The sequence below is a fragment of the Marmota flaviventris genome, chromosome 9, assembly GCF_047511675.1.
Source record: "Marmota flaviventris isolate mMarFla1 chromosome 9, mMarFla1.hap1, whole genome shotgun sequence".
NCBI lineage: Eukaryota > Metazoa > Chordata > Mammalia > Rodentia > Sciuridae > Marmota > Marmota flaviventris.
The window spans coordinates 4176862-4203929 of NC_092506.1; the positions used below are offsets into that span (position 1 = coordinate 4176862).

Below are 27068 nucleotides of genomic sequence, written 5' to 3' on the forward strand. Positions count from 1 at the left end.
GTCCCTGCCCTTTTCCCTGGAAGGGGAAGCTGGTCAAGGACTTGTCCCAAGCCACACAGGGGGCCTTCGGCAGGAATGCGCCTTGATCTGTGGTATGCGAGGCTAAGACCCAGCCGGACTGAGCCCACAGCATCTGTTCCAATGCCTCAACACAGAAACACCGCTGGCCGCTGGTCCCGCTGACCTGCCAAACAGGAGGCTCCCCTTCACCGAACAGAGATGGATGGCACCCATTCCACTCCAGGGCTCCCGTGGCCTGGGCATCTGGTGCCGAGACACGTGCTCACCCTGGCGTTGACGGGCACCAGGCAGAGGCCCTGGGGGCAAGCCCTCACCCCAGCCTGCGTCCCCTGGAAGCCACAGTAGGGCTGCAAGTGAGCAGCCCCCAGCCCCCAGGACGGCTTACTGTCTGCAAGGTGGAGACGGCGCCCTCTGAGCTGCTAGGCACCGGCCTCGGTCCACACAGGGTGCACACAAACACACTCGGGCTCATGCTCACGTGTGCACACCCACGAGCGTGCACACACCCGTGTGCATTAATGCACTCACATCCAAACGTATACACAGTGCAGCCACAGCAGGCCTTAGCTAAACGGTGATGATTGTGGGTAATAAAAGCACAGAATGTTCTGGAACAGTGCACAGGGAATGGGCCTCCTCAAGGTCTTTACCTAAGGGGGCCCGAGAGCAGCCACTTCAAAGGGAACGTGTCTTCCCCAGGCCTGAACACGCCCCGACAGCCAGGTTCGCAAAATTTTCCCATTAAAAAAAGCATTACTCTCCACCCAAGAGGAGGCTACCAAGTGAGGAAAGGTCTTGTCTCCATGTACTTTCAGAGAGCGGATGGGGGCAGGAGAGTGTCCTGGGGATGACAAGTCTGGGGTCATCCCTTGGGAAGGGCCGCCTCGGGAAACAGCCTCCCTGCCCTGGACACTGGGGATGCAACTCGACTCCCATCTATTTGGAGACACGCCCCACGGAGACCCAAAATAGCCTGGTTCTCCCCCACGCCCTTCTTGGGACTGCGCTCACTGGGTCAGCCTGTGGCCTCGAGCCTCGGTCTCCTGCTCTGGAAACTGGGATGCTGACTGTGGTCAGTGCATTTCCGGGGCTGCAGGAAGGCTGCCCGGGGGCATGTTTGGGAAATATGCTCTGGGAAAGCAACCTCCTCCCCCCGCCCTGGCTGTGACTGACAAGCCACAGTCCTGTCCCCAGGAGGTGGGCTGCACTGGTTCCCTCCAATATTTTTTTTTTAGATTTCAAACCTCTGGAGAAAAACATGCCACCAGCTGGGCACGGCACAGTGGTGCCTGCCTGTAACCCAGCAATCCAGCCACTTGGGAGGCTGAGGCAGGAGGATCACAAGTTCGAGGCCAGCCTCTGCAACTTAGCAAGGCCCTGATATAAATAGGGCTGGGGATATGGCTCAGTGGTAAAGTGCCCCTGGATTTAAGCCCCAGCACCAAAAAAAAAAAAAAAAAAAAGGAAATAAAGAAGCAAGCTCCTTGTCCATCGAGCACCCTGGCCATTGGCAGGTGTTTTTAATAAGGAAGTTTCAGCATGAGGGGTTTTCTTCTCTAAAAGACTTTAATACAGATCAAAAGTGGAACTGGACACGTGTGTGCGTGGAGAGGAAGGGGAGCCCGCTGACTGCATGGACAATTACTTTGCTACTTTGCAGTGTTTCTTAGCTTGTTCGTTGGAAGGTGAGGGCCTGGAGGGGGCCCTGCAGGTCCTGCCGACCCCAGAATTCTGAGTTCATCTACCGAGTGAGCTGCGGCGGTGCAGCCCTGCGCAGCGTGGCTCCCGGAGGGCCTCTGCTGGGGGATGGGGGGCTCCTCGGGTCTGGGGGCCCAGAGGGCGCCTGCCTGGCCACTACTTGTTGGGACCTCCTCCCTGACACCTGCCTCCGGGAGGTGTCCTGTCCAGGAGACCTGCTCTCCGGGTGACCGCCGCCATCCGCTGGGCTTCAGAGCTTGCTCGCTGTTCCCGTCCCCACAGCTGTCTCTGGGCTTTGTCCTCCGTGACTTCAGCCCGCTGCAGGGCAGGGCTTAGGCGCAGCAGAGGTGGACGGACGGCCCTAACTCAGAGTGGGGGTCTGTCTTCCACCAGGATTGGCAGGGACTCTCTGCGTCTCTTGCTGGGGAACACAGGGGTCCAGAGTCTGGGCGTGGGCAAGTGCCCCCGCAGAGGAATTGTCGGGGGGATGCATTCCCTGGGGGACTCTGGAAATCTCCACTCACGCTGCCCCCTTGGCCCAGCCCACTCACGACAGAGTGTGCCCACCAACCTGGGGGCGTCCTGCCTGTGGAGCTGGTGGCCCAAACACACCCGTCGGGCCCTGGAGGAGCCCTGCCTTGGAGGCACCAGGGGACGGGAAGAGGGAGGGTCCCTTTGACCAGCCAGGATGCCTGACCATGGAAGGGCCTGCAGGTCAGAAACGACCGATGGGACGGTGAGAAAGCCGGGAGAGGACACAGAGCCAACAGCAGAGTGCCCCCCAGCCCATCCCTGGCACAGGCCCCAGGGACAAGGTGCACGTTGTGCTCCGGGCCACCCCGGGAGGCTTCGACGGGGGGGCGGGTGTCAGGGAGGAGGTCCCAACCCGTAATGGCCAGGCAGGCACCACAGAGAAGACCTGGCTGGGCCAGGCCGCCCTTGGGGGACCTCTCTGCTGCTTGCTGGATACCCCGGGGTCTCGGTGACGACTCTGGGAGGCACCTGGGCAGCTCGTGGGGCAGAGGAACTGGACGTCAGCAAGCTCTGAATTTGGGCAGGCCTCCTGGCTTTCCCAAGGGATCCGTTGGTAAAGAGCTTTGTTCAATCCTAACTCCGCTGACCGTCGGCCAAATGCGCCCCCCACCTTCAAAAGAGGTGCCGTGGAAACACCACTGGACACGCGAGGAAAAGGCCCGGCTGCGGCCCGGCACCCCCTGCGGTCTTCCTGGGTGTCCCTGTCACCACGGCCACCACAGCCTGGGTGTGGCCCTCAGCAGACCGTGCAGACAAACCTATCTTGGGATTTCCCAAAACCCTGAGAGGAGATGCAGGGCTGCTCTGCAGGGAAGGAGAGGGGCTCGCCCGTGGGCCCCGGGGCTCTCCGCGCTGCGCTGGGTGCGAGGGAGCCTTTCAAGCCCATGGTTGTGTGATTCTCCGGGTGGCACTGTGGGCACGGCAGGGCTCCCACTGCGCCCCTTTCTGTCTTCTTCAGGTAGGCGGCTCTTGACGTGCTGCTGCGTCCTGGGCGAGGTCGCCGCACGCTGTCACACCTCCCCAGATCAGTGGGAACAGAGCTCCAGGCCTGGTCAGCCCCGGCCAGAGCCATCAGCTCCTAGTGCCTGGGGACACCGCCCTGCCCAGGCGCCCAGGCCCTCGATGGAGCCCGGTGGAGGTGCTGACTCCGGCTGCTCTGCCACGCGCAGGCCCCTGGGCGACCGCTGCTTGAGCACAGCTGGGTCTCCTGCAGGGATCTGCCCTTGGTGTGGGCAGAGCAGGCACTTCTGGAATTGCAGGAGCACCAGCCCCGCCCTTGCACAGGGACAGGGCTGACCTGGGGAAGAGGGACTCAGGATCCACTCATTCCCTCAAGAGAGGACATGCGTAAGGCATGTCTCCAGGGGCCTCTCCCGTTGTGGTCCATGCTCAGGGCTGCTGGTGTCCGAGGTGCTGTCTTCAGTGCCGAAGGAGGGTCCGCAGTTAGGAGGGAGGAGTGGAGGTAAGCTGTACCTTTGAGTTCAAATGCATTTTTTTTTAAGGTACATATGCAGGGCAACAGAGCCCATGCCTGTGGTCTCGTTTTTAAGTGGTCTTTATTATACTTTGCTGGATTTCCAAATTTCCCACCATGGCAAGCTCTCCTTCTGCAATTAAAATGCTCAATGTTTTTGAGGTGTAACTTAAAGTACAATGCACCCCAGGCAGAGGCTCAGTTTCACAAGATGGAAAGAGAGGAGAGGCACAGTGGCAATGGTTTGCAATGTGACATGTGCCCTGGCCCCTAGGGCTGCAGGCTGAAAGCAGTTCAGATGGCAAATCCATGTTGTGTGTGTTTTAACCTGATTTTTAAAACCAGACCAAAAAAAAAAAAAAGCTAACAAGATTTATGTTAATGCATATTTTAAATCCAAACACCATTTAGCTGTAAAATTTAATGGAAATTACTTAGAAACAAACAAACAATGCATCCTAATTTTAAGGGAACAATTCAGTGAATTTTGACAAAGGTCGTCATGTGTGTATTTGCCACCAAGACCCCCATGGAGGACACTTCCCTCACCCTAGAAACTCCCTCCTCCCCTGGAAGCCATCTCCACCCCTGGCGACCACGGGTCAGCTTTTCGTCAATGCAGAGTTGTCTTTTTCTAGAACAGCCATTACATTTTAAGACAAGAATTTATTAAAATGTTGCCAGGAACACCAGAGAATAGCACCAAGAAAGAAACAAGAGACGCCCTCCCGGGACCACCTGACCACTCAACCACCTGACCCCCTCCCCCCGTCTCCATGGAAACACCGTGAGGGACAGAGGTACCTGATTCTCATATGAACCCTGGGAACTAGGTGCTCCTTTTGCCACTCCGCCACAACCCCTGCTGATTTCTGGGCTTGCTGGTGGCCTCTTTTTGGAGTAACAATCCATAAATTAGGAAAAAACAAAGGGTTTGGGTGATTAGTGAAGTCTCGGAAGTGTGTCCTGGAAGGTTCTGGATTCTGGCCTTGGCTCGGCTCTGCCTCATTCAGGTGCCCAAGGCCCTTCCTGCCACTCTGGCAGCTCTTGCTTTCTGAAAAGGGTTTTAGCAAATGTTCAGAAACTTCTCCAATTATGAAATAATTTTCAACCACAAGGAAGAGGCAGGGGGCATGGTAGGTTTGTGTGCTTAAGCGTGCACAGCTGACCCTGGAATCCAGATTGATTTCATAATGTAGACACCGGACACGAAGCTGTACACGATTTCCTTAGTTGCTGGAATGCAGGTTTAGAAAGGATGAAAATCTCTCCTTTGCTATGATCAGAAAATAGCAACCTTCACATGCTCAGATGGAAGGACAGAAACCCAAGAAAAAGAATTTAGGGTTCAATAGGGCAGATTTAAACAAAAACAAAAACAACCACCTTCCCACCTTCCCAGCTAGGGCTGGGGGCATAGCTCCGTGGTAGAGCACTTGCCTCCTATACATGAGGCCCTGGGTTCCACCCCCAGCACCAAAAAATAACAAAAAACAAACAAAACCTCTCAAATCAAACTAAAACTCTGAGCTGACATCATATCCAGAATTGAGCCAGGCAGAGGGGCCAGGGGGTGTGACTGGGACTCTGCTCACCATTGCCCCCACCACTGGGAGGATGGAATCTCACGGGGACAATGCCTGGCTCAGAGGAAGGGAGCAAATCACAGGCACCCTGAAAAAAAAATGAAAAAAAAAAAAAAACCCGAGTCATCTCAATGCAACACCAGGTGTGCTGGAGGGTCTGGGAGAGGGTCCTGCGCCCAGAGGCAGATCACGGCTCTCACCTAGAGAACCAGACAGGTGGCCACAGCGCCCTCTTCTGGCCAGTGAGGCCTTCCCTCCACCCACAGCCACGCGGGGGAGCCCGGTGGGTGAGTTCGGCAAACGCCCAGGGCTGGGAACCCCCACCACCTGTCTGTCCATCTGCTTGTGCCTCAGCTTCCTCTCACTAGCAGGATTCAGCACACACACTTTCAGAGCTGACCCTTAGGATGGGCCATCATTATCTTAGGTGGTGTGGCCTTGGGTCACTCTGCCACTTTCTGACACCCCATTTTCTACCTGTTCAATGATGGGGAGTACACGGGGGTCCTAGGGATTTGCTCAGGGAACAAGGACGGGGTATAGGAAGCTCTGGAGGCACTTCTCTGAGCGCCGCATGTCCACCTGCGTTCACAGGCAGCCTCAAAAAGATGGTCCCCAAAAGGGAGCAGAGAGACAGGGTGGAGCCAGATGCTGCCCCTCCGTGCCCCCCATCCCTATTTGGGGCGCCCCCCCCCATGCAGTAGCCGCCCTCCTCCTCAGCACCCGGCATTTATCACGGACTTTAAAAAACGAGAAAGCTGCAGGGGAGGTAATTAAGCTTAATAGGAGCCGCGGACGATTGAAAGCCACAGGGGGGAAGTAATTAGATTTAACAGAAGCCAGGGCTTTCTGAACCAAGCGCACAGCGTGGGAGTCCCTGTCCCGAAAACCTCGGGATGGGGTCTTTTTGTAAAGGCTTTCCTGGTGACACTTCCTGCGCGCTCCGTCCTTGAGGCCAGGCACTGGCGGGGTATGAATGTGGCCTGCGCTCATTGGAATTCACCAGGCCGGCCTTTCTCCCGGTGCGTCTCCACGCTCGCCCGGGACGTCGCCTTTGCGATGGAGTTGGAGGCTTGGAGGAATAACAAGGAGAATCGGTGTTAAGCCAAAGCCCCTAGGAGGGTCCCTTTTTCCCTCCCCAGGACGCCCGTTCCTTTATTCGCGGGAACGGCTTCCTGAGAGGTGCCCGCCCAGACGACAGGCGCGCCCATCACTGCGCCTCACCCCTTCCCATCCGGTTAGGAGCTCCCGCCCGTCCCTGACCATGCTGCTCTCCCTGGACCCCGCGCTCAGGCACCCAGAGGCCTGGTCACCAACATAATGCATCTTAAAACAGAGGCGAACGGGTCCCAGTCCTGCCTCCCTGCGCCTCGTGACCGCGACGAGCTGGGCAGGCGCAACCCCCCAGTCCCGCGGCTAGCCGGCCACCCAGCCCGAAAGCTGCCTTCACAGCTTCGAGCACCCTCCCAGGCCCCCTCCCCGCGGGCAGCCGCAGGGCGCGGAGGGGCTTGCAGCCGGCCCGCGCGGCGCAGGCAGAAACTGAGCCTGAGGCGCCACCTAGTGTCCACCCCGTGCCGCGCGCTCCCATTATGCCTCCGCCGCGGGAGACAGCGCCGGCCCCCAGACCCCGGGCAAGTTCCAGGATGAAGGGGCTGGGGCCTGGGATCGCGAGAAGATAGAGCTGGCCGAATGCGAGAAGGTCGAAACGGCAGGGGGAATGGACGACTGTGACAGCAGGATACACTCAGGGCTGGGGCGGTCGTGGGAGGGACGGAGTGTGGTTTTTTTCATGGGAAGGGGCCCGAAAGCCGAGGCGCGGCTTCTCCAGACCGCGGGTGGAGGAGGAAGGCTCTGGGCCTGCCAATCTCTGGTCCCGGGGTTCCTGTCCCCCGCCCCTGCTGGGGCCCGGCACAAAGCGCATCCCCCAGGAGCTCGGGGCCTGGGGGAGGGGCTGCAGTTGTCTACTTCACTGCTTAATAAACTGAACCCGCTCAGCCAAGAACGCCCGAGCTGCCGCGCCGCGGAGAGTCGTTCCAGGGACATTGTCGCCAAGCGTGGCCTCAACCTCCCGGAGATCCTAACGGCCTGGGCGGGGTCACCGGGGCCTGGAGTAGGAGGCGCGGCCCACCTGCGGGGCGGGGGAGGGGGCTGGGGCCCGAGGCGGGGTGGGAGTGGGTGTGTGCAGGGGGGAGGAGGCTGGAGGCAATCCCGATAAGAAAATCTCGGGTGTCCCTGGGACCTTAACCACAGGGCAGGTCGTCAGGAGTGCTATATAAGGCCGTAGGCCCTGAGTCGCCGAGCCGTCGGAGCAGGATCGTTGCGCGCCTGAGCGCGGGGAGCGCACGTCTCGCTCTCGGGCAACAGACACCCTGCCCCGACACAGCCAGCCCGGCAGCTCTTCCCGGTCGCCGCGAGCCCCCAGGAGGTGCCATGCGGAGCGCGCCGAGCGGATGTGCGTTAGCCCGCGCCCTGGTGCTGGCCAGCCTCTGGTTGGCAGTGGCCGGACGACCCCTGGCCCGGCGCTCCCTGGCTCTCTCCGACCAGGGGCCACACTTGTACTATGGCTGGGATCAGCCCATCCGCCTCCGGCACCTGTACGCCGCGGGCCCCTACGGCTTCTCCAACTGTTTCCTGCGCATCCGCACCGACGGCGCCGTAGACTGCGAGGAGAAGCAGAGCGAGCATAGTAAGAGCCCGCCAGGTGCCCCCCACCCCGCGCCCCCGACCCACCGCCGAGTCCCTTCCCAGTGCGCCTCCTCCCCTGGCCTTCCTCAGCTCTTGGGGGTTCCCAGGAACTCCCAGAAACTCCAGTTTTCGGCGCCGTAGCGTTACCTTTCCTCCCTCGGTCCCCACACGGGCCCGACTGCACCCACGTGTTGCGGGTCCCGGAAGGATCTGGATATACCTTCTTGCTTCCCTTGTGCCCAGGTTTGCTGGAGATCAGGGCGGTCGCTCTGGAGACTGTGGCCATCAAGGACATAAACAGCGTCCGATACCTCTGCATGGGCGCCGACGGCAGGATACAGGGACTGGTAAGTGTCCCCACGCCACGGGATGCGCCGGGGTGCGCTGCATCAGAAGCTAGATTTTCTCGCCTCGGTCCAGACTCAAATGGAAGTCAATGGAGGGAAAGATTGAAAGAGCCGATCAAACTATTGTCTGATTTTTTTTTTTTCCTACGGAAATTTATGGTCCCAGGCTGTAGCCACAGAAAGGGGAGGCCCGCCATGCAGTTCCCCTTGAGCCAAAGGCCAGCCCAGCCGCACGAGGAAACCCCGTTTCTGCTCCTTTGATATTAAACAGGAAAACCCACCTCGACCTTTTCAGCTTGAGGCTTTGCATGTGTGGTCCAAACTTCTCTCTCTCTCTCTCTCTCTCTCTCTCTCTCTCTCTCTCTCTCTCTCTGTATAAAGAGAGAGTGGAGAGAGACTATCCCCAAATAACATCTTTTTTAAAAAATTATCAAGTTGGAAAGCAAAGAGCACATTGAGGACTGGCCAGGTCTCCTTTTAATTAATTTCTGTGCACCAGGAAAACAGTGCGCAAGGTGCCCACGCGGTTCAGGTGCTCTCCGTCCTGCAGGGCCTCCTACCTGCTCACCTGCAATGCAAATACTTTGGGGCATTTCGGGGGCTGGGGGCTGGGGGTTGGGGAAGGCTGGGAGGGCCCAGGTAACCTCTGAAGGCTTGGGGCTGGAAGCCAGCGAACGCTGGGGCTCGGGTCTGGGAACAAAGGCTGGAAGTTCAAAGGACCGAGCTCTTGCCCCTCCCGCGGCCGCACTGCGGAGCTGTGTGAGGTCCCGGAGGGCCCAGCGCCTCCCAAGCAGCCCGGCTCACTGGAAGGGGCAGGGGCAGGGACAGGGGCAGGGGCCAGAGAGGAAGCGCCAGGCTGCCTGTGGGGGATGCGTCTGCCCCAGGAAAAATGCTAATGGTGGCAGTGCTCAGCATTTTAGAGTCTCAAATTCGTTTTGTGGATCTGAGGTCTATTTATTCCATTTATCTACTGAAAAGATGGGGGTGAGGGCAAAGGAAGGGGCCCTGGCCACTTTTGTTATGTTGACATTTACTGTGACACAGATGCAAGTGGGAGGGCCGCCCGGCCACCCCCATTCTGCCCAGTGCACACTGGGGGTGCTGGTGGGAGCTTTCCCCCTAAAACCCTCCCTGCCTCTTTATTTGGTGAGCATAGCCTAGCCCAAATTGAGGACTGTGCTCTGCTCAATCCGCTTTTTTTCACCCCCTTTTAAGTAGAAATTCCACATTCTTCTAGAAACTCAAAATCGTTTCATTTTCTGCATGGAGAAAGTTTTCCCATTGTATTGGAATAGAATATTTCCCTTGTTTATTTGCAGTTTACATTTCTCAGAAACTCAACGCAATCAACTCGGATGTCTGGTGGCTTTGTCCCAGTGTGTCATTAGCCCGGGCAGGAGCAATGGATTCTTGCTATTAGACTCTTATCAGGGCCTTATCAGATGTCACTCACCCACCTGCAGTTCAGTGACCTTTGCAGACTAGGCACAGTCAGACTTGTGTTTTCTGAGCAGTCCTCCCTACTCCCAGCTTTAGGCTGTCCTCGCTGTCCCCAAGAGGTAATGACACTGAACAGTTTGGAACTTGGCACCTCACAACCCTGTGGACTAGGAGTGTTCTAAGACCTGGGACCAGGGACAGCTTCCTGCAGCACACATTTCCGGCCACCCGCTGGGTGCAGGCTCGGTCCTGGGCATGGGGGAGGGGGGCTGCGGATTATCTCCGTGTTCCTGGCAGGCTGCCTGGAAGGAGAAGGGGCCGGAGGGGCTGATGCTTCTGAAAACCATCTAACAGGCGGCCTCAAAATGGAAGGGGAGAGCGGGCAGATGCCTGGTCTGGGCCCCAGATGGGGCTTCGTGGAATGCTTCCGACCATCCTCGGAGATTTGATCAGATTCTCAAAGTCCCGTGGGATACAGTGAACTGTTTCAGAGTGAGGGCAGGGTTCTGTGGGCGTCATCACTCGGGACAAGGCTGAATTCAAACAGCAAAATGACTTTGTAGGAAATACTAAGGAGCTGTAAAAAGAGTATGTAATGAGTAGCTCTATGAAGGGTGTATGTAGCTATTAAGTGAATACGTAATATGTGCATATAGAAGCTGGGCGCCATGGCGCACCCTGTAATCCCAGCAGCTCGGGAGACTGAGGCAGGAGGATCACAAGTTCAAAGCCACTTAGCAAGGTCCTTAGCAACTTAGTGAGACCCTGTCTCTAAATAAAATACCAAAATAAAGGGCGGAGCTGGGTTAAGTGGTTCAGTGATTAAACACCTTGGGTTCAATCCCCGGAATCAAAAAAGAAAAGAAAAGAATATATACAATATATGTGAAATATATGCCTGCGGTGTCTGCGTGTGTAATACGAGTTTAACATATTAATATGTCTGTACTAGTATAATGTCTGTGTTCTCTGTAACATAAAAGGTACTAAGTGTCGTCTATGAAGCATAGTTGCAAGGAAGTGTACGTTAAGCAGACCAGTGATGTGCACACCCACTACTGGTAGCCTCCAGTGGCAGCTGGTGGCTGTGCGGGACAGGAAACAGCACGAGGTCCTCGTGTGTTGTTTCGGGGTCCCTCCCTCTGGTGCTCATTTGCTGTGTCTGTCCCCAGCCTCGGTACTCGGAGGAAGAGTGCACATTCAAGGAGGAGATCAGCTATGACGGCTACAACGTGTACCGGTCCCAGAAGTACCACCTTCCCGTGGTGCTCAGCAGTGCCAAGCAGCGGCAGATGTACCAGAGCAAGGGCGTGGTTCCCCTGTCCTACTTCCTGCCCATGCTGCCCATGGCCTCTGCGGAGACCAGGGACCACTTGGAATCCGATGTGTTCTCTTTACCCCTGGAAACCGACAGCATGGACCCGTTTGGGATGGCCAGTGAAGTGGGCCTGAAAAGCCCCAGCTTCCAGAAGTAACCAGGGCTCCGACAGTGCCCGGTGACGATAACCCCGTGTCCCCCTGAGTGTAGCTTTAGGAAGGATGTTAGATGTTGTACATAATCTGTGCGTCTTGCATGGTGGCGCCGGTTTCTAGCAGATAGACTTGCCTGATCGTAGCATTGAAAGCCCCGCACCTGCCCACCTGCCCTCCGAGCCCCCCCCCCCCGCCCCCGTCCCTCAGCGCCGCGTGGCTCTGCTGACGGGGAGCCCACTGTCCCTCAACTCTGTGTGCCACACGGACTTCCCTCCTCCTTTCTTGTTCTTTTTGGCAGATGGTGTCAGCTCTGTGCACCGTCTGGGGACCACGATGCGACCCCACGCGAGAATCCATTCAGATCTTAACTCTGGAAGCTAGTTCCCTTTCCCCACGTGCCCCTGGCCAGAGCTGGTCAGACAGACTCAGGAGCAGGGGGAGCCAGCAGCCCCTCTGCAGCACAGGAAATTTGGGAGCTCCCCTGAGGTCCTGGACAGAGGACTCCAGGGCTCGCTGCCCCGGGCAGCCAGGACGGCTCGCCTCCTGTCCGCCTTGTCCAGTAGCCAGCATCCTGCAGAGAGGTGCCTCTGAGCCAGGAGCAGGGCCTGTTCCCCCCGGGGCGGGGGGGCAAGCTGCCACCTCTGCCCCAGCTCAGAGGGATGGGCAGCAGAGATGGTTAGTCCCAGGGGTCCTGGGAGGGGTCCTGGGAGATGGCACCCCACAGTCTGCCCTCTGACGACACTCCAGCACCTCCCCTTGGGCTGTGGATGTCCACCCAGAAAGACCAAGGCGCTCACGGGTCACTCGTTCCATTTCCCTGGCTCTTGTACAACCCCTCGTCCCCAGTCATTGTGTGGACAAGCCACTGCCTCGTGGCGGCACCCACAGCTCCTCTGCCAACCCGAGGAAGGAAGGTTTGGAAGCCCCGAGTCTTGCCAACAAGCCGTGGAAGCGTGGGGAGGCTTGGCGCTCTGTCCCCAGCACTTAGTTTCCAGTGTGATATTTATGAGTAATTTATTTTTTTATTTTCTTACTTTATTTATACCCCCAAATTATATTTATGTACACGAGGTTTTGTTTTTATACATTAAAGCAGAGCTGGTTTGTATGTGTGCACTCTTTTATCTGAATTGAATGCTGGTCCCCTGAGGGGCAAGGGGAGGGGCTGCCCAGGGCAGGAGACCCCACTGGGCTCCCCCACGCCTGAAACTCCCCAGAACCCCTTCTCTGCTGGGGCACTAAAGGGGCCCTAAGTCGGGGCCCTTGGCCTAGTTGGCCTTGGGGCCGAATGACCCTGGAGGGAGGACGTTCTTGAATGGGACAGGAGGGATCGCAGCATCCCTGTCCTACCGATGAGGTGCCAGCAACAGCCCCCTGGTTATGACAATATCTCCAGGAGTGACGATCTCCCCTGGGGGCAGAGTCACCCCATGGAGAATCAATGGCCCAAGCAGACAGGACTCCTGCAGGATTTCTCTCTGCCCAGGAACAAGTCCGCAGGAATGGATGTGTGCTGCTGGTCCTCTGTGCCCGGGGGACCTGCCCTCTGGGCTGCTCCTGCCAGCTCTGATGCTGTGGCCCAGTGTGGCTCAGGCCAGGGCGGGGCAATCGTGGATCTGCTCAGGGGAGCCAAAGCCACTGCACCCTGGCAACCCCCCTGCACCCCTGGTGCCAGGATCAGGTCGCACTCCAGCTGCAAGGCAGCCTGGGAAAGCAAGTCCTAAGGGTCCGTTGCCCCGCCCAGGTGCCCTGCGGGCTCTGTTGGCAAGGAGACCGCAGAGGAGGTGGGGAGCCACGGAACAGGCCCACCCCCTGGAGGAGAGTAAGGGGGGCGCTGGACTGAGCTGGGCATGGGAAGCCCCGATTCTGTTAGTGGTAGCCAGAGGCTGCCAGGGATTTGGAATAGTGGGGCAGTGAGGGAGGGGTGGCTGAGAGGTCTTAGTGTCCTGGACCTGCCCTGCCCCTGCACCTGACCAACGTGAAAAAATAACAGAACTGTACCTGTGGCTAAGATGTCACCCCTGGGGGAGTCAGAGTGAAGGGCACCCAGGACCTCTGTCCTGTCGCTACAACTGCCTGAGAATCTGTCATTAATTCAAGGACACAGCGGTACAAACTGCCCTCCAGTAGGTCCTTAAGACACGCTCAAGGATGGCCTGCGGCGGGACCATGAATGTGGGTGGGGCAGCCTGGGGGCTCCGCAGATCTCAGCTCCCAGCTGCTCCCAGAGCAAATCAGTGACCTCCTCCTTCCTGTCTTCATCTGTAATCAGGAGGCAGACTACAGTCCTGAGTCCCGTGCCACTTGACCACGTGGATTGGAGATTTAGGTCCACAGGCTGGAAAATGCTGACCCAGCATTCTCCATCCCTGGTTTTGCAGAGGAAAAAGTGCAGGACCAGAGAGGGGAAGGCGCTCAGCCAAAGCTGCAGGGCCTGGAGGTAGCATGCCCGGGTGGGGTGTGCCCAGGCCAAAGCAGAGATGAATCCCAAAGTCTGCTAACTTGCTGTGTTGCCTTGAGTAAGTCATATAACCTCTCTGGGTCCGCACCCTACTTCACACAAGATGCAAAGTCTGCCTTGTAGGACTTGCGCAAGAGTCGCAAGAGTCTGATGGAACTGTGCCTGCAAGATGCCCAGTCAAAAGGGGGCCACCAAGCACCAGCAGCCCTCGCCAGGGACACAGATTACCGTGAGCTCTTAGCTGGTTCACAACTCTGACCGCAGGTGAAGACACCTGGGAGAAGTTTCCACGGTGGATCCTGCTCTGGAGACTCTGGTGTAAGTGGACGGGGTGTGCCCTGACACAGGGACCATTCAGAGCCCCTCACAGTTCCAATGTGCAGTCCGGGGCGAGGACCATGAAGGACCCGTGTGAAGCTCTCCCTTTGTGCTGGAGACACCACCGGCTTCAGGGGGAAATGGAGGAGGAGGCGCTGGGTGCTGGGCTCTGTGTGGAGTCTCCTCCTTTCCACAAGTTCACAAGAAGACACGGTGGCTTTGTGCACTAACTTGCGCCAGAGTGTTGATGGCTGATACATTGTTGCCTGTCCTGGCAGCCAGGTTGCAGGGACTCTGTGGATGATGCTGGGGCTGGGTGGGGGGGGGGGATTATTCGTTGAGGGTGCATCTCAGCACCCTCCCCGCCCCCGCCCCCGCATCTCTCCCCTGCAGGTGCCTCACCCTCAGCTGCTCACCCTGCTTCGTGCAGTGCTGCCACAGCCTGTAAGCAAGAACGCCGCGTGCCCCGCGTGCCCCTCAGTCTGGATTGCAGATAAACGATGCCGTTTTTTTTCCGTGTAAGTGGACTTGTTAGCACAATTGGCACATATTTATACTAACAAATTGTTCGTTGTTGATCTAAAATTCAGACTTATCCAGATGCCGTGGGTGTTTTGTCTGACCCTAGCTTTGGATCCCCTAGATCCCCACCATTGGTGTGGGGTTGAATCACGACACAGGACCAGGGACAGACAGTGGTTGGACTGGACCAGTCTGTCCAGTGGCGAGGACGGGAACAGAGCAGAGCACCCAAGCGCCAGGCTCCGCTGGTGGCGGTGGGGGGGGGGGGTGGGCGAGCGGAGGAGCCTCCCCATCTCGGGCCGGTGACGCACCCTGTCATCCCAGAGGCTCGGGAGGCTGAGGCAGGAGGATCCAGGGTTAAAGCCAGCCTCAGCAACAGCAACGAAGCAACTCAGTGAGACCCTGTCTCTAAATAAACACAAAACAGGGCCGGGATACGGCTCAGTGGTCGAGTGCCCCTGAGTTCAATCCCCGGTACCAAAGTGCTCCCGAGCCAGCAGGGACCTGTCCTGTGATACAGACCCCGAGAGCCTGGACGAGGGCTCCCGCAATTGCCAGGGACAGAAAACCTGCTCCAAGTAGGAATGGAACTGGGACTAATGGCTCACATTGGCCAGGGGCTGCCCGGCTTTGAACGTGTTGTGTCCCTCTGGGGACACAGAGGACCTCAGGTGTCTTGCCCTCATGACAGGGGCTCCCACAGCGTGGGCTTATCTGCTGTCCACCAGTGGTCTCAGCAGAGATGACAGACCTTCTCCTTACGAGGTCCCAGAGCAGAGCTTCACAGCCCCTTGCTCATCCCAGCCCGGGGACAGGACGCTCTGTCCCTCCTCCAGCCCCCAGGGACTCTGGGACTTTGAAAGGAGGAGGTAAGGGGCACCCAGGGACAGAGAGTCCCTCTGGGATCCTGCTTTCCCTCCTCACCAGCGCCTGGAGGGACGTCCCTCTTTTGATTAGGAGATGAAATCTGGGAATTCTTTAAAAGACCAGAAAGAAGGAGGAGCGGTCAGGATAGGCCCGCGGCCCAGAAGGCACTGTCCCTCGATGGAGGGCGGGAGAGGAGAGCGTGCTGCTGGCTGGGGCTCTGGCACTCGGAGCATGTATTTGGTCTTCACCCCCATTTCCCCGGCACACTCTCCTGGAATCCTGGAATCCCGGAGTAAGCCTGTCTTCTGGGTGCTAACAAGTCCACTCGGCCGAAGCCCCCGGTGGCTTCAGGATGGGGCCTGTCACCCTGTCACCGAAAAGACCAGGGCAGGATTAGCCCACCCCACTCCCCAACTCCCTCTGGGGAGGGCCTGAAGGTCGATTCCATCACCAGGGCCCAGGAGGTGACCAATGACTCCTAAAGCAGCGGAGCCAGCCTTCCACCGGAAAGGACAGGGTCAGACATAAACTTCTGGAAGGGGGGGCCGCCCACTCGCCCCATGTCCCTCTCCATCCATAGCAAAGTCTCTGACATAACATCAATGTGAGTGTCCCCCAAGCCCTGTGGCCTCTGGAGCGCAGGAATCAAACCCAAGGCGCTGTGGGACCCCGGCTGCAGGCGTCCAGCAAACCCGGCGGCTCCCAAGGTGTCTACAGCGGGAGAAGACTGGGGGCGGAGCCTACCCCATCTCCGCCACCCCACGAGGGCAGGCTGCTGCCCACCTGCTGGCCTTCCTGGTGGGGGGAGTCCCCGCATTTCGGGACCACAGAAGTTGGGAGCGGCATCAGGAGACACAGGCTGAGACGGGGTCCTTACAGACACTCGGACTCCCCGGCCACGATCGAGGCCACCCCAAGGGAAACTCAGGCTGAGGAGGGTGCTGGAGGGAGGTGCCCGGCTCCACGGAGGAAAGGGCGCGCTGGAGCTCCAGATCCCAGTGCCCCACTCAGTGGTCTCAAGAGGACTCCCTGTGGCCTGCTGAGGCACCTTCACCACCACTGCCTTAAAGTCCTTGTCAGATAAATCGGTCGCCCGTCTGATTCACTCGGGTGGCCTACGTGGATGGCATAGACCTGCATTCTCTTCTCTTCTCTTCTCTTTCCCCTTCTTCCCTCAATTTCTCTCTCTCCCCCCTACCCCCTTCCCCTCCCCCTCCCCCTCCCCTCCCCTCCCCTCCCTGGAATGGAACCCAGGGGCTCTCAACCACGGAGCCACATTCCCCGCCCTTTTTATTTGGAGACAGGGTCTTGTTAAGTTGCTTAGGGCCTCACTAAATTGAGGAGGCCGGCTTTCAACCCCTGGTCCTCACGCGCCAGCCTCCCGAGGCGCTGGGATTACAGATGTGTACCACCATGGACACACGGATTTCTTTTCTTTCTTTTTTTAAAAAAATGAAATTCTTCCTGGGGGCTGGGGTCGTGGTTCAGAGGTGGAGCGCTTGCTAGCACGCAGGAGGCCCTGGGTTCGATCCTCAGCACCATGTAAAAATAAATAAAGATTTTGTGTCCAACTACAACTAAAAAACTAAATATTAAACAAAATAATAGTAACATTCTTCCTTCCCTTCTTCCTCCGCCCTTTCCTCCCTGCCTTCCCCCTCTCCCGTCTCCCTTGCTAACTTGATGCTGGGCCACTTGGCTTTACCTTCTGTCATCGCTGGCTGAAGGGAGAATGTGGCTCCCCCTCCCCTGGTCCTGCAGCCCCTGGTCTGGGTGCCTCGGTCCTGCCCGCCCAAGCTTGGCCTCCGTGTCGCCACAGAGGGGTTGGAAAGCGTGACATCTAAGGGACACCGCAACGAAGCCACGTAGGCGCCGCCTTGGGTGTCTAGCTCAGCAAATCAGCTGTGAAAATGTAAGTGTTTTTAATTATCGCTGGTGCTGGGGAGGGAACCCAGACTTCGGGCATTTGGAGAACCAGCTTTACCAGCTTCACCAGCTTCACCGCTGAGTTACTCCCCAGCCAAAAGATTTTTTTTTTAACCACCAAAATAAATGGAGGATGAGAGGGGGGATCTGGCGTGGCGCCTGTCACCTGAGACCGTGTCCTGTGTCTCCTAATGCCGCTCACAATGTGACAGGGTCCATCGCCAGGGCTGATTCGGCTGACCTGGCTGGCTAGGTGGGGGTCCCTTTGCTCCCTCACCGCTCCAAGTGTGGCCCTCCCGAAGCTGCGTGCTCCATCCAAGAGGACGACCTTCCCGATAGAGGAGGTCCCAGTGGTTCCAGTGGTCTTGCAGGGCCCAGGCTGGCGGTCCACCAATCAGCACAAAATCACCCCAAATTTCCAGGCACTGGGTGGAGAGCAGGTCCCACTCCGGGATCCTGTTTTCTTCTCCGTATTCGTTACAGACAATTCAACTCAACGCGCTGCCGTGGACCATCACCGCGGCGCCTCCCGGCATCGCATCGACCGTGCCCTGCTGACGTTCAGTGGCCCTCCGCGGCGGCTGGATCATTTCACCTGTAAATATTTCACCAGGTTCGCGAGCAGATGAAGCTTTGATTTTTAAACATAACGAAACGTGGTTCCTCCCAGCAAACTCACATCAGTACCCGGTGCTCAGCGCCTCCCGTTTATGTTGAGAGCGCGTTTGGAAGTTCTAGCGGAGAACTTGGCTCCTCTGTACCCCTGACCGAAGGACCACTGGGAGTTGACAACCGGGAGAACCTGGCAGCCAAGAAATATTTTTGCAAATTAATAAACATTCTAAATGGAATAAGTTCTGGATACACTGTCCACGTCAGGTCGTGGAAGGGAAGGAGGCCACGTGCCCAGGTCCAGGCACACAGTGGGGGCTTTGTGAACCGGACTAGTGTGCACTGGGTACTCTTTGCTTCCTGGGGGCTGGTCTGCAGCAGTGGGTGGGTCCGGGTCACCAGCAGACCAGGCTGGTGGATGCGCAGCAGCTGGGTTGGCGCCAGACATTTCCGTGGCTTCCCAGTCCCGACCTCACCCTGTAAGGGGCGCCTTCCTGAAGCTCAGGACGCGCGGGCTCGCGCGCCCGTTCCGTGCACCTCCACCCGGTGGCGCCTTTGCAGTGTGGACAGGTCCTCTCGGGCCACCCCCCCACAGCGCTTTGGTGCTGGAACCTTCTTCTGAGCCTCCGTTGGCCCCAAGCAGACCCCAGGAATGACCCTCAGGACCTGTGTTGTGTCGGACCCTATTCTTGGATGATAATTCTCAAAACCACTGATTTGGAGATGGACATTGTTGGCATCACTCAGGGGAAGGTACTGAGACTCCAAGGGCCTCCTAAAGGGCACGTGTCCAAGCCAGCCCCATACCTGGCCACTGCACGCTGCTCTGCCAACCTCAGTTACAACCCCCTCCTCTCTACTGGCCCAGCTGGGACAGGCAGCGGGTCCCCACGTGGGCCTCCCGTTTCCCACCTGCTTGGATTTACAGGCACGTTGGCTAGGGCTGTCATGACCAGATGCCACAGGCTGGGCGCTCAGACCTCAGGGGTCACCCCCTCACAGAGGCCAGAAGGCCCAGGTGGAGGCCAGCTCCTCCCAGGTTCTCCTTGCTGCAGGGTGGCTTCTTCTCCGTGTCCTCACACGCCTGGTCTCTGTGTCTCAGAAAGCCGTCAGTCTTGCTGGTTACAGCGCGTGGCCTCCGTGGCCTCCCGTGGCCTCCCGTGGCCTTCGTTACCTCCTAAAGTCCGTCTTCTGGCCGTTCTGAGGTGCAGGGGGCAGGGTTTCTGCTCTGCAGGAATGGGGGACATACTTCACTCACGCTGGGGCCGTACCCAGGACCTGGGTGTGCTGAGAACACTCCACACCACTCCTCCCCGAAGGCCCGGCACCCCAGCTCCCAGGTAGGGTTTTTTTTTGGGGGGGTGTCTGGGGAGACAGAACCAGGAACTGAATGAAGCAAAGGGTCAGGCAAACGTCCTCTCAGGCCCCTCTGGGGTCCTCCCTCCCTTGTCCCCAGAGGCTCCAGTCACCTGTTTCCTGGACTCCCCTCCAGCCACGTTCCCCGTGTGTGGTCCAGAAGTGCTGGGGCGGGTGTGAGCATGTGTGCACGCGCGTAGCTGTGAATGCAGCTGGGAACTGCGCCGCAGGGTGGATGTGGGAGGCGGAGGCGCAGTGACAGCCAGCCCCAACCCTCCAGGACTTGAGATGACCTGACGTTCTTCCTCGCCCTACGCCCCACCCCTGCGTCCCGTGGTCCCAGCGGTCCTGCAGGGCCCAGGCTGGCGGTCCACCAATCAGCACAAAATCACCCCAAATTTCCACGCACTGGGTGGAGAGCAGGTACCACACCGGGGTCTTGGTTTCTTCTCCGTATTCGTTAGAGACAATTCAACGCGCTGCCGTGGACCATCACCGCGGCGCCTCCGGGCTCGCATCGACCGTGCCCTGCTGAAGATCTGTGGCCCTCCGCGGCGGCTGGATCATTTCACCTGTAAATATTTCATCTGTAAATATTTCACCAGGTTCGCGAGCAGATGAAGCTTTGATTTTCAAACATAATGAAACGTGGTTCCTCCCAGCAAATTCACATCAGTACCCGGTGCTCAGTGCCTCCCGTTTATCTTTTGTTTTTTTAATTTTTTAATATTTATTTCTTAGTTTTCGGCGGACACAACATCTTTGTTTGTATGTGGTGCTGAGCATCGAACCTAGGCCACACGCATGCCAGGCGAGCGCGCTACTGCTTGAGCCACATCCCCAGCCCTTCCCCTTTATCTTGAGAGCGCGTTTGGAGGTTTTAGAAGAGAACACGGCTCCTCTGTACCCCTGATCAAAGGACCACTGGGAATTTGCTGGGAGGAACAACGTTTCGTTATGTTTGAAAATCAAAGCTTCATCTGCTCGCGAACCTGGTGAAATATTTACAGATGAAATATTTACAGGTGAAATGATCCAGCCGCCGCGGAGGGCCACAGATCTTCAGCAGGGCACGGTCGATGCGAGCCCGGAGGCGCCGCGGTGATGGTCCACGGCAGCGCGTTGAATTGTCTCTAACGAATACGGAGAAGAAACCAAGACCCCGGTGTGGTACCTGCTCTCCACCCAGTGCGTGGAAATTTGGGGTGATTTTGTGCTGATTGGTGGACCGCCAGCCTGGGCCCTGCAGGACCGCTGGGACCACGGGACGCAGGGGTGGGGCGTAGGGCGAGGAAGAACGTCAGGTCATCTCAAGTCCTGGAGGGTTGGGGCTGGCTGTCACTGCGCCTCCGCCTCCCACATCCACCCTGCGGCGCAGTTCCCAGCTGCATTCACAGCTACGCGCGTGCACACATGCTCACACCCGCCCCAGCACTTCTGGACCACACACGGGGAACGTGGCTGGAGGGGAGTCCAGGAAACAGGTGACTGGAGCCTCTGGGGACAAGGGAGGGAGGACCCCAGAGGGGCCTGAGAGGACGTTTGCCTGACCCTTTGCTTCATTCAGTTCCTGGTTCTGTCTCCCCAGACACCCCCCCAAAAAAAAACCCTACCTGGGAGCTGGGGTGCCGGGCCTTCGGGGAGGAGTGGTGTGGAGTGTTCTCAGCACACCCAGGTCCTGGGTACGGCCCCAGCGTGAGTGAAGTATGTCCCCCATTCCTGCAGAGCAGAAACCCTGCCCCCTGCACCTCAGAACGGCCAGAAGACGGACTTTAGGAGGTAACGAAGGCCACGGGAGGCCACGGGAGGCCACGGAGGCCACGCGCTGTAACCAGCAAGACTGACGGCTTTCTGAGACACAGAGACCAGGCGTGTGAGGACACGGAGAAGAAGCCACCCTGCAGCAAGGAGAACCTGGGAGGAGCTGGCCTCCACCTGGGCCTTCTGGCCTCTGTGAGGGGGTGACCCCTGAGGTCTGAGCGCCCAGCCTGTGGCATCTGGTCATGACAGCCCTAGCCAACGTGCCTGTAAATCCAAGCAGGTGGGAAACGGGAGGCCCACGTGGGGACCCGCTGCCTGTCCCAGCTGGGCCAGTAGAGAGGAGGGGGTTGTAACTGAGGTTGGCAGAGCAGCGTGCAGTGGCCAGGTATGGGGCTGGCTTGGACACGTGCCCTTTAGGAGGCCCTTGGAGTCTCAGTACCTTCCCCTGAGTGATGCCAACAATGTCCATCTCCAAATCAGTGGTTTTGAGAATTATCATCCAAGAATAGGGTCCGACACAACACAGGTCCTGAGGGTCATTCCTGGGGTCTGCTTGGGGCCAACGGAGGCTCAGAAGAAGGTTCCAGCACCAAAGCGCTGTGGGGGGGTGGCCCGAGAGGACCTGTCCACACTGCAAAGGCGCCACCGGGTGGAGGTGCACGGAACGGGCGCGCGAGCCCGCGCGTCCTGAGCTTCAGGAAGGCGCCCCTTACAGGGTGAGGTCGGGACTGGGAAGCCACGGAAATGTCTGGCGCCAACCCAGCTGCTGCGCATCCACCAGCCTGGTCTGCTGGTGACCCGGACCCACCCACTGCTGCAGACCAGCCCCCAGGAAGCAAAGAGTACCCAGTGCACACTAGTCCGGTTCACAAAGCCCCCACTGTGTGCCTGGACCTGGGCACGTGGCCTCCTTCCCTTCCACGACCTGACGTGGACAGTGTATCCAGAACTTATTCCATTTAGAATGTTTATTAATTTGCAAAAATATTTCTTGGCTGCCAGGTTCTCCCGGTTGTCAACTCCCAGTGGTCCTTCGGTCAGGGGTACAGAGGAGCCAAGTTCTCCGCTAGAACTTCCAAACGCGCTCTCAACATAAACGGGAGGCGCTGAGCACCGGGTACTGATGTGAGTTTGCTGGGAGGAACCACGTTTCGTTATGTTTAAAAATCAAAGCTTCATCTGCTCGCGAACCTGGTGAAATATTTACAGGTGAAATGATCCAGCCGCCGCGGAGGGCCACTGAACGTCAGCAGGGCACGGTCGATGCGATGCCGGGAGGCGCCGCGGTGATGGTCCACGGCAGCGCGTTGAGTTGAATTGTCTGTAACGAATACGGAGAAGAAAACAGGATCCCGGAGTGGGACCTGCTCTCCACCCAGTGCCTGGAAATTTGGGGTGATTTTGTGCTGATTGGTGGACCGCCAGCCTGGGCCCTGCAAGACCACTGGAACCACTGGGACCTCCTCTATCGGGAAGGTCGTCCTCTTGGATGGAGCACGCAGCTTCGGGAGGGCCACACTTGGAGCGGTGAGGGAGCAAAGGGACCCCCACCTAGCCAGCCAGGTCAGCCGAATCAGCCCTGGCGATGGACCCTGTCACATTGTGAGCGGCATTAGGAGACACAGGACACGGTCTCAGGTGACAGGCGCCACGCCAGATCCCCCCTCTCATCCTCCATTTATTTTGGTGGTTAAAAAAAAAATCTTTTGGCTGGGGAGTAACTCAGCGGTGAAGCTGGTGAAGCTGGTAAAGCTGGTTCTCCAAATGCCCGAAGTCTGGGTTCCCTCCCCAGCACCAGCGATAATTAAAAACACTTACATTTTCACAGCTGATTTGCTGAGCTAGACACCCAAGGCGGCGCCTACGTGGCTTCGTTGCGGTGTCCCTTAGATGTCACGCTTTCCAACCCCTCTGTGGCGACACGGAGGCCAAGCTTGGGCGGGCAGGACCGAGGCACCCAGACCAGGGGCTGCAGGACCAGGGGAGGGGGAGCCACATTCTCCCTTCAGCCAGCGATGACAGAAGAAGCCAAGTGGCCCAGCATCAAGTTAGCAAGGGAGACGGGAGAGGGGGAAGGCAGGGAGGAAAGGGCGGAGGAAGAAGGGAAGGAAGAATGTTACTATTATTTTGTTTAATATTTAGTTTTTTAGTTGTAGTTGGACACAAAATCTTTATTTTTACATGGTGCTGAGGATCGAACCCAGGGCCTCCGGTGTGCTAGCAAGCGCTCCACCTCTGAACCACGACCCCAGCCCCCAGGAAGAATATTATTTTTTAAAAAAAAGAAAGAAAAGAAATCCGTGTGTCCGCGGTGCTGCACGTCTGTAATCCCAGCGTGTGAGGACTGTGAGTTGAAAGCCGGCCTCCTCAACGGAGTGAGGATCTAATCAACTTAACAAGACCCTGTCTCCAAATAAAAATAAAAAGGGCGGGGAATGCAGCTCAGTGGTTGAGCGCCCCTGGGTTCCATTCCAGGGAGGGGAGGGGAGGGGAGGGGAAGGGGGAGGGGGACGGGGAGGGGAAGCAGTGCACACTAGTCTGGTTCACAAAGCCCCTACTGTGTGCCTGGACTTGGGCACGTGGGCTCCTTCCCTTCCACGACCTGACATGGACAGTGCATCCAGAACTCATTCCATTTAGAATGCTTATTAATTTGCAAAAATATTTCTTGGCTGCCAGGTTCTCCCGGTTGCCACGGGAAGTGGGTACCAGCAACCTGGGTGGTGAGGCTGCCCTGCTCCCTGTCACCGCCTGGGCCCTGGGGCCTCAGACGCAGGCTGGGTCTGCCGGGGATCACGGGGCCTGGAAGGAGCCACTGCCTGGCTTCTGGAGGGGGACACTGGCGCGCCGGGAGGGGTGGGGAGGGAAGCAGCTCCCGGCTCCTCTCTGCAGGAAATCCTGCTCCACGGGGGTGGGGAGAGCGCAGCTGGCGCAGGTGTGGAGAGCTGTGAGGAGGCCCAGGCAGGGGGAGGCCACAGCCGGGGGAAAGTGGACACCAGAGGCCCAGAGCTGAGAGCCGTCTGCAGAGGGGGTGTCAGTCACGGGTCATGGGTGGGTCCTTGTCATGCCGCCCTCCCCCCATGCAGGATGAGGCCCCGCGGGCAGGATGCGGGCAGGATGAGGCCTCTGGATGGAACAGAGCCGACCCGCCCACTCCCCCCCTGGCTGGATGGCCCCGTCCACCCCGCCCACCATTTCTTCCTTTGTCTCTACTTCAGCTCTGAGTCTGGGGCTGGTTTGGGTAAAGAAAGGAAAGAAAGCAGCTGCTTACCTGGCTAGCCCGATGCTGTGGCCAGCGCTGGCGCTGGGCCTCTGGCCCGCTCACCTCCCAAGGCCCTGAGGTGACCCACACTGCCTTCCTATTTGATCATTCAACGACTGTTTGTCGAGTGCCCACTGCGTGCTAGATCCTGTGCAGAGTAAGTTCTGCTGACATTGAAATTGTTACGTATTATTTAAGTTTTTCAAAATTTAGCAAGTTAAAAATATATCGTCTTCCACTGTTTTTGGTAGGATGTGCTTAGGACACCTCTCTTGGGTGGATGGTGTTTTGCTGAGTTGGGCAGGGACAGGTGAGACACATCCCATCACTTTTATTCCAAGGGCAGATAACAACTCCTTCATCTTTCTTCTTTCTCTTTAAATTGGAGAAACTGTATGGTCCTAGAATTAAGGAAAATTTCAGATAGTGCAAAAGCACTTGGCCCAGCCAGAGGTGACCCGGAATTATATGGACTCCTCCATTCCCCCTGGGGTCTGGTGAGGGCCAGTGACTAGCCCCAGACCACAGGCAATTAGGATAGTGTGACCCTTCTTTCTTTCTCTCCTCAGCCACTGGGGCCTTGCTTCCACAAGGTGAAGGACAGCTGCTCGACCTGTGGCTGATTTGTGTGTGGGAAATGGCTCTTCCTGGTTCCCACTGGGATTCATTCGAGGGCTTGTTTGTTTCTGCAGCACAAGCAGCCTAACCTGACTGATACAAGGATGGACAGTGAACAGTCTGTCTCCCTCAGCCTTCCAGTCCCTCCCAGTGGAAGCTCCATTGACAGATCCTTGGGCCACTTTCCTAAAATCCCCTCTGCTTTTATGTTAGCATGGACACCCTGAGACAGCCCAGATGAGGAATTCTGGTGGAAGTTGCTGGTTTTTCCCCTTCGGCTTTTGGAACCAGGGCTCTATCCCTGTGGATACGGCAGAGAGGAAAACAGACCATGAGGAGCTGAAGGCTGGGGTCACACAGGCTGGCCAAACCTCAGGTCTTGTCCCCCATGGACGGCCAGGCCTATGCCATCCCTGCTGCCTGGGGGTGGGCAGGACCCTCCTGCAGCCAGGCAGGTGCTTATGCTCGCTGGCCACAGCCACAGACCCCCAAGCCCCATTCCCGGCCTCCTGCTCTGTGGCTGCCAGAGGTTCCCCAGTGGGCAGGTAGAAAGTGGCACTTCTGGGTACCTCCTTTTAGGGAAGGAACAGGGAGGAAGTTCAGCCAGAAAGCTCAAGCATGTCTTCTCCCTTGAATTCCCTTCCCACCGCCCCATGGGTCAAACCTGGGCCCCCAAATGGCCTCTTTTCCAGCTGTGTTGTCCTTGTTTATAATGAACATAGGAGATGTATGGCCCTAAGGTGAATTGTCATCTGACAACTTCCTTTTAAGAATTTAAACAGGCCTGGCGCACGCCTGTCATCCCAGTGGCTTGGGAGGCTAAGGCAGGAGGATCGTGAGTTCAAACTAGCCTCAGAAACTTAGCCAGGCCCTGAGCAACTCAGTGAAACCCTGTCTCTAAATAAAACATAAAAAGGGCTGAAGACACGGCTCAGTGGTTAAGTGCCCCTGAGTTCAATCCCCCATACCCCCCCCCCCAAAAAAAAAAGAGAGAATTTAAAATGGCTTCCCCCTTGAAGAAAGGTCTGCGTGCTTCCTGCAAAAGTAACAGACAAAAAGAGCCGGGGCAGAAACAGGTAAGGGAAAAACAGACCCCTGCCCAGGCCACCTCCCACACAGGCTGCTGTGGCTCAGGACCCCTCCTTGAAGGTTGCTTCTCTACATCTGTGAACACCTGTGGGCGTGCCCCAGGTCCCTCTGGAAGCAGATCAGGAGTGGATGCATTTAGTTCAGCGCTTGCTCCTCCGCCCCCGTCCAGGGCGCTGCTGCTGCTGCAGTCCGCCTCTGGGTCAGCTGACTCACTCTTGCAAGCCTCTGCTGTTTTGCTCCAGAGCTCGGCTTCTAACAAGTCAGTACCTGTTCCTGGACCCTTTTCAAGATTGAACTTTGGATGGATTTGGTTTTTTCACTTCAGGTATGTTGACCTGGTTTGTCTCTTGAATTTTTTCCCTTTGAAAAAAAAAAAATGTGTTTTATCTTAGTGTGGTGGGTTTCTGGGAATCCATTACGCCATCCCCTTTATACCTTTGGTTAAAAAACTAAATATTTTATGATGGTATTCCTTTTCTGCGGTGCCGGGGATTGAACCCAGCACCTCGTGCATAGCAGGCAAAATGCTCTGCCACTGAGCCACAGCCCAGACTGCTGCCAGGCAGACACAGAATCAGTGTAACTTCCAGGGAAATGAAAACCAGCCTAGAAAAGTCCACGCTCTCAGAAGCTCTCCAGAGTTTTCCCTGCACCAATACTAGACCATTGATACCACAAATCTATCACATTCTCAGGTGAAAATCCAGCTTGTAAGATACACACAGGCAAACATCGCGTGTGTTTTCCAAAAACTGTCAAAGCAAGGGAGGTGTTCTGATTTTTCCTGCCTACTTTTAATGTGATCAGTTGCTAAACAAACATCAAATTTGGAATCATTTAAGACTTCTGAAACCAATAATATTGGCACTTTTAGTCTTTTTCCAACGTCAGGGCCATTTTTAAGGTGTGGTTCTTATTTGAAAGCAAAGCAGTTTTTAAACATAACAGTGAAATGCCCAAGATAACACAATCAGGCTGGGCACAGTGGCACACGCTGATGTGAAGGCAGTCTGGGTTT

General features: G+C 57.2%; 1 protein-coding gene across 1 annotated transcript; it reads left to right on the forward strand.

Annotated features, from left to right (window-relative positions):
* Positions 1-7743: 7743 nt before the first annotated feature.
* Fgf19 (fibroblast growth factor 19) lies at positions 7744-11260 on the forward strand. Its single transcript, XM_027944381.1, has 3 exons — positions 7744-7999; positions 8242-8345; positions 10958-11260. Exons 1-3 carry the CDS (start codon positions 7744-7746, stop codon positions 11258-11260), a joined length of 663 nt encoding a protein of 220 aa, XP_027800182.1.
* The last annotated feature ends 15808 nt before the right edge of the window (positions 11261-27068 follow it).